The sequence below is a fragment of the Rhinatrema bivittatum genome, chromosome 6 (genome assembly GCF_901001135.1).
Source record: "Rhinatrema bivittatum chromosome 6, aRhiBiv1.1, whole genome shotgun sequence".
Lineage (NCBI taxonomy): Eukaryota > Metazoa > Chordata > Amphibia > Gymnophiona > Rhinatrematidae > Rhinatrema > Rhinatrema bivittatum.
Window position 1 is genome coordinate 282,188,668 of NC_042620.1, and position 17,625 is coordinate 282,206,292.

General features: G+C 46.8%; 1 protein-coding gene across 1 annotated transcript in view; it reads right to left on the reverse strand.

Annotated features, from left to right (window-relative positions):
• STARD8 (StAR related lipid transfer domain containing 8) overlaps positions 1-17,625 on the reverse strand; it is a 121,440-nt gene that overhangs the window by 5,599 nt on the left and 98,216 nt on the right. The window contains 8 exon segments of the mRNA XM_029607283.1: positions 675-887; positions 2,761-2,875; positions 4,454-4,664; positions 4,952-5,150; positions 6,565-6,724; positions 7,915-8,088; positions 10,103-10,261; positions 10,263-11,404. Coding sequence (XP_029463143.1) covers positions 675-887; positions 2,761-2,875; positions 4,454-4,664; positions 4,952-5,150; positions 6,565-6,724; positions 7,915-8,088; positions 10,103-10,261; positions 10,263-11,404 — 2,373 coding nt within the window.

The following is a 17,625-nucleotide window of genomic DNA, read 5'->3' on the forward strand; positions in this document are numbered from 1 at the left end:
CAGGACAAAAGTGAATGACAACTGGTGGGAAGAGAGGGCAGGCTGATGACAGGGGCAACATTTTTCTCTTGGGTGGGTTCAATGGTGGCTGGAAGCAATGGCAGTCTCCACAGGCCCGTGCACCCTCAGCCCCACCTTCCCCCTCATGGCTGGTCCAAAGCCTGATAGTGATCTGCAAGTGGCAGCAGAATTAGTAATGAAAGTCAGGACAGGGCCTGTTAACCAGTGCAAGCTCACAGGGCCTGCAGCAGCCCCAGTCCCTCCTCACGCAGGCTTTGTTACCACGGAAACTCATGCGAGGGCGGGACCATTGCAGGATCTGTGAGTGTGTGTGCTGGCTCACAGGCCCCCATGCTGACTTTCACAGACACTGCTGCTGGCAGTGTCTGAAGAGCGCTACCCTTTGAGGCACTTGTGACCCCCAACTGGAGGCTTGGGATCCCAACCCACAGTTTGGGAAACCCTGCTCTGGCAGTTACTAGATGTTACCAATCATCTAAAGAATATTAAGTGCGGTGAGGTTTAGTGACCACCATTTTGAGTGCAGTTACAACTTGGAAGCTAATAACCAACTGTAGAGGAGGGTACAGGCAGTGCCCAGGTGGCTGGTAGCAAAGGTCTGGAAGCCTGTGGTGCCAGATGGATGGGTTTCTCTGTTCACCAGCAGAAGTCACCTTTTTACAGGACAGCTCCGTGTTCTCTGGCCCTGGCACACTCAGCCAGCCTTTAAACTTCTCTGCAGACTCACGCAGCAAACTCTCAATGCCGTCATCCAAATAAGACTGGACATCCTGCCCCTCCCTCTGGCGCAACTCCTCCAGCGACACAGGATGGGTGTCTGCAGCTAGGTATGAATTTCGTGATTGTAGAATCAAGTCAGGAGGAATCTGGGAACACAGACATCAACGTGCCAGGATCAGAATTGACACTCCATGCTGTCACACACTTCAGCATGCTGAGATACTTTCTCATGCCCCATGCAGTCACATACACCTATAGCTTGCTGGGATACTCACGCCCCATGCTGTGACATACACTTGGATCTTGCTGGGATACTCAGTTATGCCCCCTGCTGTCACACACATCTTCAACTTGCTGGAATACTCATTCATGCTCCATGCTATTACACAACCTTACAGCTTGTCAGTACTCATTTATCCTCCATGCTGTCACACAAACCTACAGCCTGTGGGATTCTCACTCATGCTCTATGCTGTCACACATATTTGCTGGGCAATCACTTTATGCTGTCACACACACTTCAGCCCACTATCATCCCTTATGCTGAATGTCGGTCACACAATGGCATCTATGCTGGTGAAATAGATTGGTGTAGGACAGTTAAGCTTGTGGACTATTTTGTGGAGTTTTGTATGCCCTGAGCAGAAGTTCTGGAGACTGGATCTTCAGAAGCAATTCAGAGGCTTAGGAAATGCTCTTCCACTGACCCTAAAAGGGACTTAGGTACTGGCTGGAAGAAAGAAGGGATAGGGAGGATAGGATAGAAGCATTCCAGTATATGAACGACTTCAAAAAATACAGGTAGGGAAAACTTTCCTTAGAAAAGGAAATTCAAGGAGAAGAGGATCAGGAGATGAGGTTGCAGGGAAGAAGGCCGAGAGGAAGCATGAGAAAGTGCTTCTTTACTGAGAGGGAGCTTGATACCTTGAACAGGCACAATGAGCATGGGAGCAAGGATTAAAACCTTAACATCGACAAGCACGGGAGCAGCCATGATTAAAACCCTAATATCGACAAGCATGGGTGCAGCCATGGTTACAACCCTAATATCGGCAAGCACGGGAGCAGCCATGATTAAAACCCTAACATTGACGAGCATGGGATCGGCCATGGTTACAACCCTAACATCGTCGAACTCAAGGGTTCCATGATTGAAACCCTAACATCAACAAACATGGGGGCAGCCATGGTTAAAACTCTATCATCGACAAGTATAGAACTGGCCATGGTTACAACCCTAACATCGATGAGCATGGAAGCAGCCATGATTAAAACCCTAACATCAACAAATACGGGAGCAGCCATGGTTACAACCCTAACATCGACGAGCATAGGGTCGGCCATGATTACAACCCTAACATCAACAAGCTCAAGGATTCCATGATTGAAACCTTAACTTCAACAAGCACAGGGGCAGCCATGGTTAAAACCCTAACATCGACGAGTATAGAACTGGCCATGGTTACAACCCTAATATTGATGAGTACAGGGGCAGCCTCCCTAGTTTTGGTGGCTGTCTGGGTGATAAGACATGTAGAGGGTACTTTTGCAAGAACCAGAGAGGAAGATGACAATGCCCAGAATAGCCTACCAGTGGAGGCAGAGGTGGCCAGTTCTGTAAGAGAACATAAACATGCCTGGGACAGATACAGAGGGCAGTGAAACATGGATAAGAGGATGGGTATAAAAATAAGTGGAATATGGGAGTAGCTGGTGTTAGTTGGATATGTGATGTGCTAGAGAACCAGAGAGGAAGATGAATTGGGAAAAGATAGGTGCGTCAATTGGTCCTAATTGTGTTCTTACTGATGGAATAATGTGTTGGATTTTTTAAGTATTGCTGGAGACCTCTCATATTTATATTGATGTCTGTGCTGGGATACGCATTCCCTCACCATCAATCATGCTGCATGCTGGTGGCACCCTGGGATCTGTGCTGATGGTACAGACTGGTCCCATTGGCATCAGAGCCTTAACATCCTCTTTGTGCTGGCAAATGAACAAATGTCTCTCACATACCTGAAAGAGTTTCTTGCATTCACTAATCATGTGGGACAAACCCTGGGTGGCAGCCAAGTTCTCATTCAGGTCCTTTTGGTCTGGTTTTCCCATGTTCCCTCGCTTCTGAATCATCCTATAAAACAGGCACAAAAAGATCTCTGAGCAAAAATAACTGAACGAATGAGGACCTGGACATGGAGACAGAGAATCCCAGGCTCCCTGAGGCGGCAGGACTGACAAGCTGCAAATCAATGATCTGTGAGAGAAATTAAACCAGATCTGCAGAATATTTTTGCTTTTGTGCAAGGCTCAGATCTGTTTTACTGAAAGATGAGTCTGTATGGGCACTGTTGGATGATGTCACCCATGCGTTATGGTAGATTCATGTCCAATTATCGACGGAAAACATATATACATTGCTTTGAAAATTCTCTACTTAAGAATATAAGAACATGCCATACTGGGTTAGACCAAGGGTCCATCAAGCCCAGCATCCTGTTTCCAACAGAGGCCAATCCAGGCTACAAGTACCTGGGCAAGTACCCAAAAACTAAGTCTATTCCATGTTACTGTTGCTAGTAATAGCATTGGCTATTTTCTAAGTCAACTTAATTATTTATTTATTATTTTTATATACCGACATTCAATCTCAATTGAGATATCACACCGGTTTACATTCAGGTACTGGAGGTATTTCTCTATCCCCAGAGGGCTTACAATCTAAGTTTTTGTACCTGAGGCAATGGAGGGTAAAGTGACTTGCCCAAGGTCACAAGGAGCAACAGCAGGACTTGAACCCTGGTCTCCTGGTTCATAATTAATAGCAGGTAATGGACTTCTCCTCCAAGAACTTATCCAATCCTTTTTTAAACACAGCTATACTAACTGCACTAACCACATCCTCTGGCAACAAATTCCAGTTTAATTGTGCATTGAGTGAAAAAGAACTTTCTCCGATTAGTTTTAAATGTGCTACATCCAAACTTCATGGAGTGCCCCCTAGTCTTTCTATTATCTGAAAGAGTAAATAACCGATTCACATCTACCCGTTCTAGACCTCTCATGATTTTAAACACCTCTATCATATCCCCCCTCAGCCGTCTCTAACATCACTTGCTATGTATGCCACCCACTGCTCTGAGGGCACATGCTTGCTAAGCTGGTCAGTGCCTGGAACCCATGTTTGATCATCACATAATGGGCAAGTAAATGACTCCAGATGGATGGAACGCAATCATACAGAAGGGATATGGAAAACTTTCCGAGGCTTATAGCGATCACTCATATAGAGTACACTGGGACTCTGGTGACTGGCATGCTGCCCAAATTCAAAGGCCAAGGGTTGGATTGCATCTGGAGGCTCCTGCTCCTGCCAGGGGCCACTATGTTCCATAAGGGACTGTGTTTGCTTTTTGTCACCATCAGTGCGCAAAATACAGGATTTTGTTTGCTGAAGTTTTGGTTTGTGTTATCGTCTTTATTTAAATGCTGTGTAGATCCTTTTTCTACAATCCTTTAGTTGTTTCTGGTCTAATAAGTTGCAAAAACTGCTAATTTCTTCCTCACTCATCCATCCAAGCAGAGACCGTGGATGTGCCTGGATAATGTGTGAAAGTGCAGGACACAGCCTGAGGAAGCTGCGCTGCTGATGAGTTTTTTGGGTGCGTGCACAGAGTACATCTCGGCGGGGGGAGCTCTACCCTAGCTGTACCTTGGTGAGGTGCTCTCCTTCTTGGAGATGTTGAGATGAAAAAGAGAGGGGGCAAGGCAGACCGCCAAGTTCCCAGGAGTCATCTGGTTCTCTTCGGCGGAAGCAATGTCGCTCAGGAAATACAGCAGGGTCTGCAGCACCTCCCGGTTCTCATCTGGCATCAAGATGATGGCGGCCTGGACGGCCTGCAGCCTCTGCTCCTTTGGCACAACTACAGAAATGGCAAGGAGGAAGGAAGAGACACACACTGGTCAACAGATCCTGTAAGACAAAGAGCCAAAGATGATGACACAACCACCACAGGGCCCAGAGGTTACAGCTCAGTATCTCAAGCAAACGTCAGGGGCCTGGGCCCATGGAACCTTCAAAGCATAGCCAGGACACAGGGACAAAAACGTCACCTCTAGTTATATCTCATTAGGCCAGGGCTCCAGCCGGAAGCACATTCCCTGGGCCGGCCTCAGCTAAGTGGCATGAGGAGGACGGAGCGGGGCTTACACTGATAGATCTGCAGGAATGTGTCAGTTAGCTTGCTGGTGAAGATGGGTTCTGGAAGGTCCCGGAAGTATTGCTTCAGAAGATCGGCTACATCGTACGCAGACTGCCCCTCGTATTTCACGTGATCAGGAGATGCCTCATTCATCTGCCGCAAGGACTGGATACGAGACTTTACCCCGGACTTCCGGAAAATGCCAACCTGTGCAGCACAAGGGGGCCCATGATTAAAACCCGTACATCAGAAATAAAACCCTAACATCAGGAATTCCAACCTGTGCAGGAATAAAAGCTGGGGCTGTGAGCAAGGGGGTTTGCACTTCCTCAGGGTATAGGGCAGAGTCGGTCAAAGCTTCTCTGTCTCCATCTGCTGGTGGGGAGGCAAAACCCAGAAGTCTGGACTGATCCAGGTACGTACAGGGAACACTGCTTTTCATGTTTTGAATTCATAGCATGGCCCCTTTCAAGTAACTTGGGATGGTCTGCGTCATCTCTAACATTTTGGAATAAGTTCAGGGCTGCAGGGCTGCAACGTGCACAAGAACTTCTATCCGCAGCCTTTGCACACGTTCCCAAAGATAGAGTAAGTGCGTACCTCCCTCTCCGAACGGACCTGTTACAGAGCACCCGCTTTTGCTCAAATCATTCAGAGATTTGAAAATGCAAAAACTACGCACATTAGTGCCTCCTCCAGCCTCGCTCTGCCCTGGTAACGCCTGAAGGAATATGTGGCTAAGAGTGCACGCACTGTTCATCTCGGCTCAATAACTTGTCAAAACTCTCAATGTACTGTACAAGCCTGCCCTAGACTAGCGGGAAGGAGGCAGCAGTGCTTCCTTCCAGGCCCAGTAAGGAAGTGGAAGCAACAGTAGTGTGCAGCTGAGAAAGGAGGTAACAGTGTCAAACTTTTATTTACCCAATTGGTCCAAATATATGGGGCCATCTTTTAATCAGGCCTATAGGGTAATACTATAATGTACACTCTGATTGGCTGGTCTGCTGCAAACCAATACAGAAGGTGAAGTATCTTTTCTGCCATTCATGAAAATGTCACTCTGCCTGTACATGACTCAGTACTTCAAACTCTCAATAAATGCAATGAGACTAGGGCCCTCTGGAGATTACTGGTTCCTTCCCACAGTCTCCTCACCTAATCCAGGCCCTGCCTGCGGATGTATCTCCCAGCTCCCTGCATGCTGTCCCTCCTCACCTGATCCAGGCCCTGCCTGTGGATGTATCTCGCAGCTCCCAGCACGCTCTATCCCTCCTCACCTAATCCAGGCCCTACCTGCAGATGTATCTCCCAGCATGCTCTGTCCCTCCTCACCTGATTCAGGCCCTGCCTGTGGATGTATCTCCCAGCATGCTCTGTCCTTCCTCACCTGATTCAGGCCCTGCCTGCGGACGTATCTCCCAGCATGCTCTGTCCCTCCTCACCTGATCCAGGCCCTACCTGCAGATGTATCTCCCAGCATGCTCTGTCCCTCCTCACCTGATTCAGGCCCTGCCTGCGGATGTATCTCCCAGCATGCTCTGTCCCTCCTCACCTGATTCAGGCCCTGCCTGTGGATGTATCTCCCAGCATGCTCTGTCCCTGCCTTCCCATTTCTCCTTACCTGATCCAGGCATTGGCTGCGGACATATCTCATCGCCTGCTGGATGCTCTGTGGAAGGGGCTGTCCTGTTCTTTGCATGTTGATTATCGGTGAGACTCCAAAAACTTTTTTGTCCCTGTAATCTGGCACTTTGCTTCTCTTCATGAACTTGGGGACATTCCTGTAGGGGGTGGGTGTGAAAACAAGAGCTTAGATGACACACTGTGCTCCTCACCACGATACCCCCTCTCCCCAATCTTCTATCAGCTTTCCTTGGCTGTTAGCCCATCTTCAGCTCCCCAGTCTCTTAAGTAACAGCAGCATGGCAAATCATATAGTTTTAGGGCAGCGATGTGTGTGGTCTTCTGAGATGAGCACAGAGAAACTAGTCTGTTTTGTTTAAGTAAATGCCAGAAGCTGTGTACACATTGGACTCTTGCATGTTTACTGCAGCTGTCCTGAAAGCCAGGCTCATCTGCGAGTGGGGATCTCTATTTCATATATCCAGATAGCAGCTTGCATAGCCCAGTCTGTGGCACTCTTCTTCCACTAGATGGCAGCAAAGACCCAGTCTGTCTTCCCTTTAGCTTCTCTGAATTACAGTAGGTGTCCTGGTCTCATTGTGTGCCCACCTGTGGACAGGGTGGGGTGGGGGTGGAGATACAGGGTTTGATATCCTCACTACAAACACCATGTTCCTCCCTCCTCCAGCCCTCCTAACAGAACACACACACACACACACACATCCTGGTAAATTAATTCTCCTCAAACAAGGATCAGCAGGCCTGCGGTGTACAGCAATTAAAACTGGCAATGGTAGTGCACTATGTCAATTCTTTTCACTCTATGCATTCACTATAGTGATACACTGCCCTCCGTCACACTACAGTCACATAGTGACACCCTTTCAGTACAGTGATACACTGCCCTCCGTCACACTACAGTCACACAGTGACACCCTTTCAGTACAGTGATATACTGCCCTCCGTCACACTATAATCACACAGTGACACCCTTTCAGTACAGTGTTACACTGCCCTCCGTCACACTACAGTCACACAGTGACACCCTTTCAGTACAGTGATATACTGCCCTCCGTCACACTATAATCACACAGTGACACCCTTTCAGTACAGTGATATACTGCCCTCCGTCACACTATAATCACACAGTGACACCCTTTCAGTGCAGTTACAACTGTGATACATTGCCCTCCATGAGAAAAGGCACTGAAGCCAGTATTAAATTGTGACTAAACTAAACTGCAAATGTCACTAAGACAAGTCTGCGCTGTAGGCCTCTTGCAATACAAAGAGGCAGCCGCTGTCCTGGAGGAGCCTCTTGTGAGGCTTCACGCTGCCTGGGACTCACCATGCCCAGCCCTGCTTGTTGGGGGCAGGATACTTCTCCATGATGGCTGTCAGGCGGAGCAGGGAGAACTTCTGGAGCAGGTTGAGCTGTGCCGACGACTGCCTGTTAATCTCCAGGGACGCGGCATTCAGACTGGGCTGGTGCGAGTTCTGGAAGCTGTGCCAGCGGAGCTTCCTGCAGAAACAGAGACCGGTTAGAGAGGGGGCCGGCACCTTATAGCTCACGCACTATCAGCGACGTTACTTGACAAAATCGCAGCTGTAACTGGTTTCTTACTGGTCACTCGAAATGTAAACTAACTAGGGTCAGTAATTTGCAATGGAGTGCTGGAACTGGGCAGAAGTCGTCGCCCGGCCATCGGTCAAATTCCACTGGCCACATGGCCAACTGAGATCTGGGCTCCATTTCAACAGAAGGATGCATCTCGCCCTTTAGCTGTATTGCATGGTTTATTGAGTCATGTCATCCCACTGTAAACCGATTTACACAAAGATTTTGGGCCGCTTCTCTACCGGCATGCAGAAAGAAAAGCACTAGAAAGGCAAGTGCTCCACAGTCACTACATGACCCCATGAAAAGACTTTAAAGCTGGTCTCACCCTACCCCCACCCCCTGATTCCTGCAAGAAGCGTGCAGCTAGCAGAGGTACAAGACCTGCACTGCACCAGGCCCTCACAGCCCAGCTCACTCCCTGGGTCTCTGCTGCTGCCCTCCATCCTAACAAACTTAGGGGGGGGGCCGATGCAATACAGTGCGCTCACACGAGCGCAGTTAACCTGCTGTCTATCGCGGGTTAAACAGGCGCTAATCCACCCGTAATGCAATAGGGGGATTAGCGCCTATTTAACCCTCGTCCAACGCGGAGTGAATGAGATAGCGCTCATCGCATGCAAATGCACGTGAATGAGGCTATTACTCATTCACTCTGCATTCAAAAAAATAAATGTACATCTCAGACGCACATTTATCACTCAGATATTAATGCCTGCCTGGAGCAGGCGTTAATAGCTGAGCGCACGTAGAAGTACAGAAAAGCAGAAAAAACTCTTTTCGGTACTTCTTCAATTAAAAAAAAAAAAAAACCTTGGCAGACCGCAGAGTTATGAAGACCGATGCCGGTAAACTTGGCGACAGTTTTCATAAATGGCCGTCTGCCAGTAATGAAAACGGATGCTAGCGCGACCCCCTAATTTGCATATTGCATGGCGCCATGCGTGCGCTAAGAAAGCGGGCACTGAAAAGTCAGCGCCCGCTTTCTGCAAAATGTATTGCATCGGCCCCTTAAATACAGTAAAGTCTATTTGTAGCTGAAACATGCTGTATGGAGGCCTCCCCACCAGGTAGAACTCCATGACCAAATCTAATTTTGAATATTTCAAATGTCCCAGTGTAAAACCTCCCCCCAGTACAGGTCATTTGGGTGGCTCTGCTACACTTCCTGGGGGGAAGGGAGGGGAGGGACAGTGAAGGGGCTCTGCCTCAGCTCACACCTAGACGGGGCAGACCGCTGCTCTATAAAACCTAGCCCGGTGGACTCTCATGCCCTTTGTGCGGGGAACTTTCTGAGTTCCGCGCACAAAAGCCAAGTTTCGGATGCCACCCCTGCTGAACGCATAAATTTTGTGCACACAAAAATTATCCAGAGAAAAAGGAAAGTCAATGGAGGCGTCCCGAGGACGGGGGCCGGCGAGCGCCCGTGTTCAGCAGGCGCCAGCTAAAGTTGCATGCACGAGACTGTGGGAGAATCAGGGGTCCTAACTTCATGCGAGTGTATTTGGTGGCAAACCCGCGCGTGCTAAGTTCCAGCTGAATGCAAAACACTTTCCCCAAGTATTTCTGCTGCTTTCCCGCTTACTGAATATTGACTTTGTATGTAATTTCACACATGGACTTGTGTTCAGGGTTAGAAAAACCTCTCAGCCGCTGTCACTCCCGAAGTCCCAGCTGTAAATCTGCAGAGCAAAGGCAGCCAGGAGACCCAGAAGCTCAGATTAACATGGGAAAGCCTCCAGCCCTTTCAGAACCTGCCACCCAAGCTCAGACAGCGTTCCCGTCCAAGTCTCAGCTCCTGCCGGGACTTGTAATACATTTCTCCAAAATCAAAGGGTTAACAAGAAAAGCTGATGCTGACTCCCAAGGGCACATCCTCCCCAGAAGGTAAGACCCCCCCCTGAGGTTAAGGACCTACCTACAAGGCCTGGTCAGGGAAGCCCCCACTCCAGAATCTCTCCTTTCCCTCATCTCGATCTCCTCCGTCTCGTTCAGGGAGTTTCCAGTGCTGTCGAAGTCACTAGCAGAGGTACCTGTGTCAGACACGGACTGCTCCTCAAAGGTAAGGGGGCTGGGGGGGGAAGGCCGGCTCCCCTCCGGAGTCCGTCTCTGCATCTAGGTCTGGGCAAACAGTTCTTGACCACAGATTTACCTTCTGCTGCAGCCCATGGACATGCTCCAAGATGTCATCCAAGTGCTCAAATATGTCCTCCCCATCCAAGTCAAACAGATCTCTGCCAGCACAAGAGGAAGGCACATTATCATAGATGCTCACCCGACTCCCTGTGGAACTGCAAGAGCTCTGCCTCTTCCTAAGCTCAAAGCTTTGAGAGTCAATACTGCTACATCCAGACTGCCCCAGAAACATGCTCCCTGACCGCCAGCCCACCAGACGGTCACTGTCCGTGGGGCACAAGCTTTCAATGGAGAAAGATTTGGGAAAGGTCCCTGGCTTATGATCCAGAGGGACGTGAATAAAACAGTCCCCCTGGTGGACAGGCCTGCGGCAAAAATCTGCGGGCCACTTGCTGGTCTTCTGACCCATTTCATAGTCCTCCAGATAAACTCCATAAGTCCGTTCATGCTTGGCCTTGGTCCCACTGGAATCTGCCAGCCGGTTAGTCCTATAGCTTGGATGCAGGAAGTCCTTTTCATGCAAGGAAGGAATTCCCTTTCCGGGGTCCCTTGTGGTCTGGATGGCGAGGTTCCCATCATCTGTAGAAGAATCTCGACCATCGGAGGGTGGTGGCCCACCATTAATCAAGTCTTTGGCTTTACAGTCTTGCTTCTCTTTGTCCTTTCTTCGGAAAGACTCTATCCTCTTGAGGAAGCTGCGAGACTTCCTCTTCTTTGGCTTGTCCTTAGAATGGCACTGGCTGCTAGGCTGGTCCACTAGGGACTGGTCACTCAGGCTGTGGCTGGATTTGGCTGCAGGTAGCACATGATTAGAGGATGGTTCTGGTGGGGTGATGATGGCCAGTGTCCCGCCAGTGCTTCCACCGCTGCTGGTGTGGCTGAGCAGAGACGTTGCTTCCAGGTCTGCGCTGAGGTCCGTCAGGACGCTCTCGTGGCTGGACGCCCTCCGCAGCGAGGTGCTCAGAACGTCAGAGCTGGGAGACAGGTGATCCGTGGACCCCAGCCGGGACCACCTCTTGCTGTCCCTCTGGAAAGCCCATCGGTCACTAATGGCACAGACGTCTTCATCCTCCGAATCTTCATTCTAAAACCAAGAAGAGAAAGATCAAAATAGTCAGCCTGCAATCCTCAAGAAAGGACATGAACCGCAAGTACGGTATGTCTCCTCGAAGCAAAAGCGAGGCAGAAATGCAGCAAAGGAAGCCCAAAGAGCAGTTAGAGAAGGGAACCTTTTCTGCGCTTCGTGTGGTTTTTTGGAAATATTACCAACCTGATCCAAGTATCACTACGGTACACAAAAACTTTTCATCTAATTTCAGTCATTTCCCAATTACTGGCTCAGACTCCCTTTTCATCTCTAACTGCCCCAGGACCTCAGTCAGTTTCACATTCATCCTTCCACCCATCACAGTAGCACGTTACCTTTTGATCTCTTACAATGCAACTCAGCTACAGTATGATATTACCAAGTTCATTGGTAATGATTCTATACATTCTTTGTCTTTTCCTAACCTATACATGATACTTTCACAGCCTGCATAGTTTACATTCTGAAGGGTTTTCCTTTAGGCACTCTGAAGGGAATACTTTTTTCCCCCTATAAGTGTTGATAAATAGAAAAATCTCGCTTCTATCCCTCTCATAATTCCATTCAGCCTTTCTATTCTACTGAGAAATATTGACTAATTCTACCAATTCTGCTTTTTTTTTCCCCAGGGATGTTTCCACAAGTTCCAGAAATCCTTTAATTTATGACATTCAATAAATGTACACCGTGGTATATCAATGAACCAAGAAAGACAGAACAGCCAAGTCGACAATCTGACAGGTCTTGGCAAAATTCTCAACGAGGAGACCAGGCTTGAAAGTAAGGCTCCTGCCAAAACCTACTGCCAAGCAGCTATCATCACTGCTAAAAGAAATTTCTTTTCTGATCATCTCTTGATACCAGAGAACTGGAGCTCATTCAGATAAATGAAAAGTTTACACGGAACTCCTTCAGATGAGTCAGCGGTGGTCACAACGTCACCCACAGAATGGAATTAGTCTGAAAAACGTTCTGCTGATAAGATGGCTTATGTTCCTCAAAATCTAAATGCTGAAACCTCCTTGCTACAGGAAGTTAGAGTGGAATGGTTATCTTTCACGGAGGTAAGAAAGGAGGTGCTAAGGAGAATAAATCTGAGGACGTGTGTACTAGACCCCGCCTCTCAAGACTGTTTAAAAGTTGCAACACTTGGATTTGAGGACTATTTGACTCCATTAGTGAATTCCTCACAACAAGAAGGGATTTTTCCCTCTAGATGAAAATCGGCAATTGTCTGCACGCTACTTAAGAAACCATAATCTATTTGGAAAACTACAGACCAGTTTCCAATATCTCATCCCTAGAGAAAGTCATAGAACAAGTAGTGGCGACCCCTGCAGATGCTAACTACCTGGGGAACTTTCATGGGGTGGAAACGTATCCCCTTGGCCTTGCTGGATGATCCCTCCTCATATCATTATTAAACAGACTTTCCAAGACAGGTTTGATGGATTTAGCATTTAATTGGCATAAATCTTTTCTGGCCAACAGATTCCAGAAACTCGCTTAGGCAATTTCTCATCCAATCCTTGGCCTCAAGGATCAGTTCCTCCCCCAATCCTTTACTGTGGTAATTTTGTAACAGTGCGCAGAAAACTTCAGCCAGTGCATGCATAGGTTACACCACTTATGTGCCTAAGTTTGCTTTGAAAATTATCCCATGAAATCTACCCCGCACACCTGCTAAAATGCCTGCACACATTTTTGGTGAAAATTTACACGTGCAGTTTTTAAAATACAAAAGTATGTGTAGAAGTCCAAACCCTCCCTGGCTCCACCCCCAGGAATGCTGAGATGTTCGTCTCGTTCCCCATTTTCTATCTACTCTCTCCATGCTAATTGATCATTCCTGATCATTTTACTACTTTTCAGCTCCTGGGATGTTTAGGGGTGAAATTTTAGAGTTACATGAGGTGTATGGATGTAAAAATTGGCATCTGGGGGCATAGGAAGCCTTTGTGCATGCTAAGAAGTCAGAAATCCACGCATTCTGACCACGTCACGTGTACAAGAGAGCGCATTCCAGGGCAGGGCTTGGAAGCACTCGCACAAGAAAGTATTTTGTAAGCGGTGTGTGCACTTTTACACAGGTCATGAGACTCATATTGCCCTTTTCTTTTGCCTGCAGCTTTAGGCAGAGGATAAGTACGTACTCAGGTTACAATTATTTGCCGCGTAAAAAATACGTGCCCACTTTTCTAAAATAGGGACTCAAACTACTTGGCTCCCTTTGTTAACAAAAATGTGCACATACTGATACATAAACTAGAACTTTCAGGGCAGAGATAGATACATGGCTCCCACTACACAATTTATAAAATACAGGCCAAACCTTAGGTGCACAGACTTATGCACATATGTGCTGAGTTAGGCACAATAGTGTGGTTCACTATTAGAGTGCAGGCAATGGAGGTTCAATTCAAAAGTGAGACTTCAGGAAAACTAATTTTGTTAAAAGGGGGGAGTAACACAAGTAACACTGGATGGTAAAATCTAGGGGAAGCAGAAGAGCAGTGGGCAAAACTAAATCTAGAATGAGGGGTCATGGGATGAGGGTGAAAGGGGATAGATAGACTCAGGAATCATCTTAGGAAATATTTCTTTATAGAGAGGGTGGTGGATGCATGTAACAGCCCCCTGTGGAGGTGGTGGAGACAGGAACAGGATCTGAATTCAAGAAAGCATGGGAGAAACACAATGGGAATTGTAAGAGCTACACGCCGGAGGGAGTGGAGAGAATGAGACGGGATTTAAGGAAGCTGGAAGAGTGGTCGAAGATATGGCAGCTGAGATTCAATGCCAAGAAGTACGGAGTCATGCATATGGGGAGTGGAAATCCGAATGAACTGTATTCGATGGGGGGTGAAGGGCTGATGTGCACGGAGCAGGAGAGAGACCTTGGGGTGATAGTGTCTAACGATCTGAAGTCGGCGAAACAATGTGACAAGGCGATAGCTAAAGCCAGAAGAATGCTGGGCTGCATAGAGAGAGGAATATCGAGTAAGAAAAGGGAAGTGATGATCCCCTTGTACAGGTCCTTTGTTAGGCCTCATATGGAGTACTGCGCTCAGTTCTGGAGACCGTATCTCCGAAGGGACAGAGAAGGACGACCAAAAAGGTGGAGGGACTTCATCAAAAGACTTATGAGGGGAGATTGAAAAATCTAAATATGTACACCCTGGAGGAAAGGAGGAGCAGAGGTGATATGATACAGACTCTCAGATACTTGAAAGGTTTTAATGATCCAAAGATAACAACAAACCTTTTCCGTTGGAAAGAAATCAGCAGAACCAGGGGTCACGATTTAAAACTCCAGGGAGGAAGACTCAGAACCAATGTCAGGAAGTATTTCTTCACGGAGAGGGTGGTGGATGCCTGGAATGACCTTCCGGAGGAAGTGGTAAAGACCAAAACTGTAAAGGACTTCAAAGGGGCATGGGATAAACACTGTGGATCCATAAAGTCTAGAGGATGTGAATGAAGAGAAGAGGCATGGTGGTGGCTTGTAGGAATGACAGCTACTACCTGGTGATTACTATCCTTATTCAATAAACATACACACGGTTAATGTGACTCCAACATTGCTCTAAGCTTCAGCGGCAATCAGGAAATGTGGAAAAAAGGATTTGCATTCACAAAAAAGCAGGGAGTAGCTTGCTTGTTACGGCGGTTACTACCCCAAACCATATAAGCCTGATACTTCACTTTCAATGCATATCCAGCATAGCTCTCTGCTTCAACGGCAGGGGAAAAAGTCTGACACTTCACACATATCCAGCATAGCCCTCTGCTTCAACGGCAGGGGAGCAAGACTGATACTTCACTTTCAATGCATAGCCAGCATGGCTCTCTGCTTCAACGGCAGGAGGGAATGAAGAAAGGTGGATCTATATTCAGGCAACAACCAACAAGGTCTGAATTACATAGTCTGGATAAACAGATAAGCATGGGTGTAGCTAGCTTATTGCGGTGGTTAATACCCCTAACTAATTAAGCTATTTCACTTAGATGCAGTTCCTACACTGCTCTCTACATTAATGGCGGGGGTGGAAGGAAAATAGAATAAAAAAGGTTACTAAGAGCCAAGAGAAACAGATAAGTATGTGAGAGAAAATTTTTTTTTAAAAAAGTGCGAAAGCTTGCTGGGCAGACTGGATGGGCCGTTTGGTCTTCTTCTGCCGTCATTTCTATGTTTCTTATAAAATGGATGGATGGGCTGATTAAATAGGCCGGATGGTCTTTTTTTGCCGTTTCTATTTTTTTATTTATTTGTTTGTTTGTTTTTATATACCGGTGTTAGATTTACACATCACATAGGTTTACATGTAGCTTGAAGGTGCAAGAGGAAAGGTATTTCCTTTTGCAAGGTACAAAAAACAGTAAAGAGAAGTAATATGGGGTCATAGTGATAATATGAGTAACAAACAGTGCTAGTATTGGAAGTAATCGGAATTGATAGGGGAATAGATGAACAGCATAATTAGAATAGATTAACAATAATTAACAATAGAGTAACACTAGAATAACAGTAATTAATATTGGGTAAGGAGAAGACAGCACGAGTATAAATAGAACAACAATGATTGACATTAGAATAACATTAAATAACATTAGATATATGTTGTATCTGAGATAGTAAAGAGATCTTAAATATTTGCAGTATCAAAGACAGTGACGAGGGACTTATGTTGGACGGATCGTGATGGAGAGAAGCATGGTGTCTATTCTGTGGATGGATAGATTTGTTGTTGAGGTGGTGGAGGGCAGTGTTTGCCCTGACTGCAGGGTTGGGGGCCTGTTTTTGGGTTGGTTCGTATGTGTCGTTGGGAAAGCTTTGCGGAATAGCCATGTCTTGAGATTTTTTTTGAATGTTTCTAGAGAGAATTACCCTCTATCTAGAAAATAGCATTTATTTATTACATTTGATTTTCCACTTTTTCATCCGAAAGACCCCATAAAGGATTACAATAAATCAACACACAAAATCTTTCAAACAATACAGTACCCCTTACAAGAATTTACACTTACCACCCTCTCCCACCACACACAATCTATACAAATAAAAATATAAATGTTCGTTTGTTCAAAATCTTAAATCTCTGAAAGTTCTTCACCGATTGCTTTGAAATTTTGACACAACGTTGCATTCGAATACGCGCGTGTTTTTATATACCTATATTATATAGATGTCACACCTGTGACAGGTAAAACCATGCTTTTGGGGAAAAACAGCACCATCTGTTGGACGTAAAAGCAACACATGCTATCTACAATATAAATGGGCTCTGACCAACGGACCGCAAATGCGCAGTACAGAGCAGCTCTACCACGCATGTGCGGACCATAGAGCTCTGCGCTACGTGCTGGGTTTTACAGAGGGGAGGAGAAAAGGGCAGACGAGTCACCGCTCCGAGAAACGGCTCAGCCCATTCCTCCGCCGCTGGGGAAGGGGGGAGGGAGTAGGGACTGCTGGAGCAGAGCAAATGCGCATTGTGAAATTAAACCAGACTGAGCCATGGCAACGCGTGGCCGGGTACAGCTAGTATAAAATAAAATAGAACCTCAAAACACACATCCCACCCTCCCAAAAAAAAATCAATACCTTCTCATAAGAGACACTCCCCCAGCTCTATTCACTAATAAATCCTCACCAAAAATAAAACTTCTAGAACCATGCAATCAAAACACTAATCCCATGCCTGTATATCACCCCCCCCCCTCCCAGAACCACGTCAAATGCTTATCTCCAATCCCATGCCTGAACATAAACCCACTCCATACACTTGTTCAAAGAGCCAGGTCTTTTTTTTTTTTTTAAACAAATACCGGTAGTTAAGATTTGAACAAGTTTCCAAAAGAGGGATCATGTGCCATAGATTTGGATCAAAACACACAAAAGCATTCCGTTGGGTGACACAGACAATTTCACTGCAAGATATGCCAGTACTGCCAGCAGCAACGGCCGCAAAGATTTCCCAGTCCTTCGGGGAACACACTGGTGCAACAACTTAGCCAAATAATACTAAACACCTCGATGCACGCAGTTAGACTAGGGAAGACACTTTAAATTAAACCCTTGTTTTTTTAACCAGGAGTCAGCGCAACCAAGGAAGAATTGGGGGTTATATTGCTCTGAAACTTCTTTCCTCTCAATGAAATAGGCAGCTGTATTCTGAAGCAGTGTTAGTCTCTTCAGTCTGACTACCAGAAAACCTTCA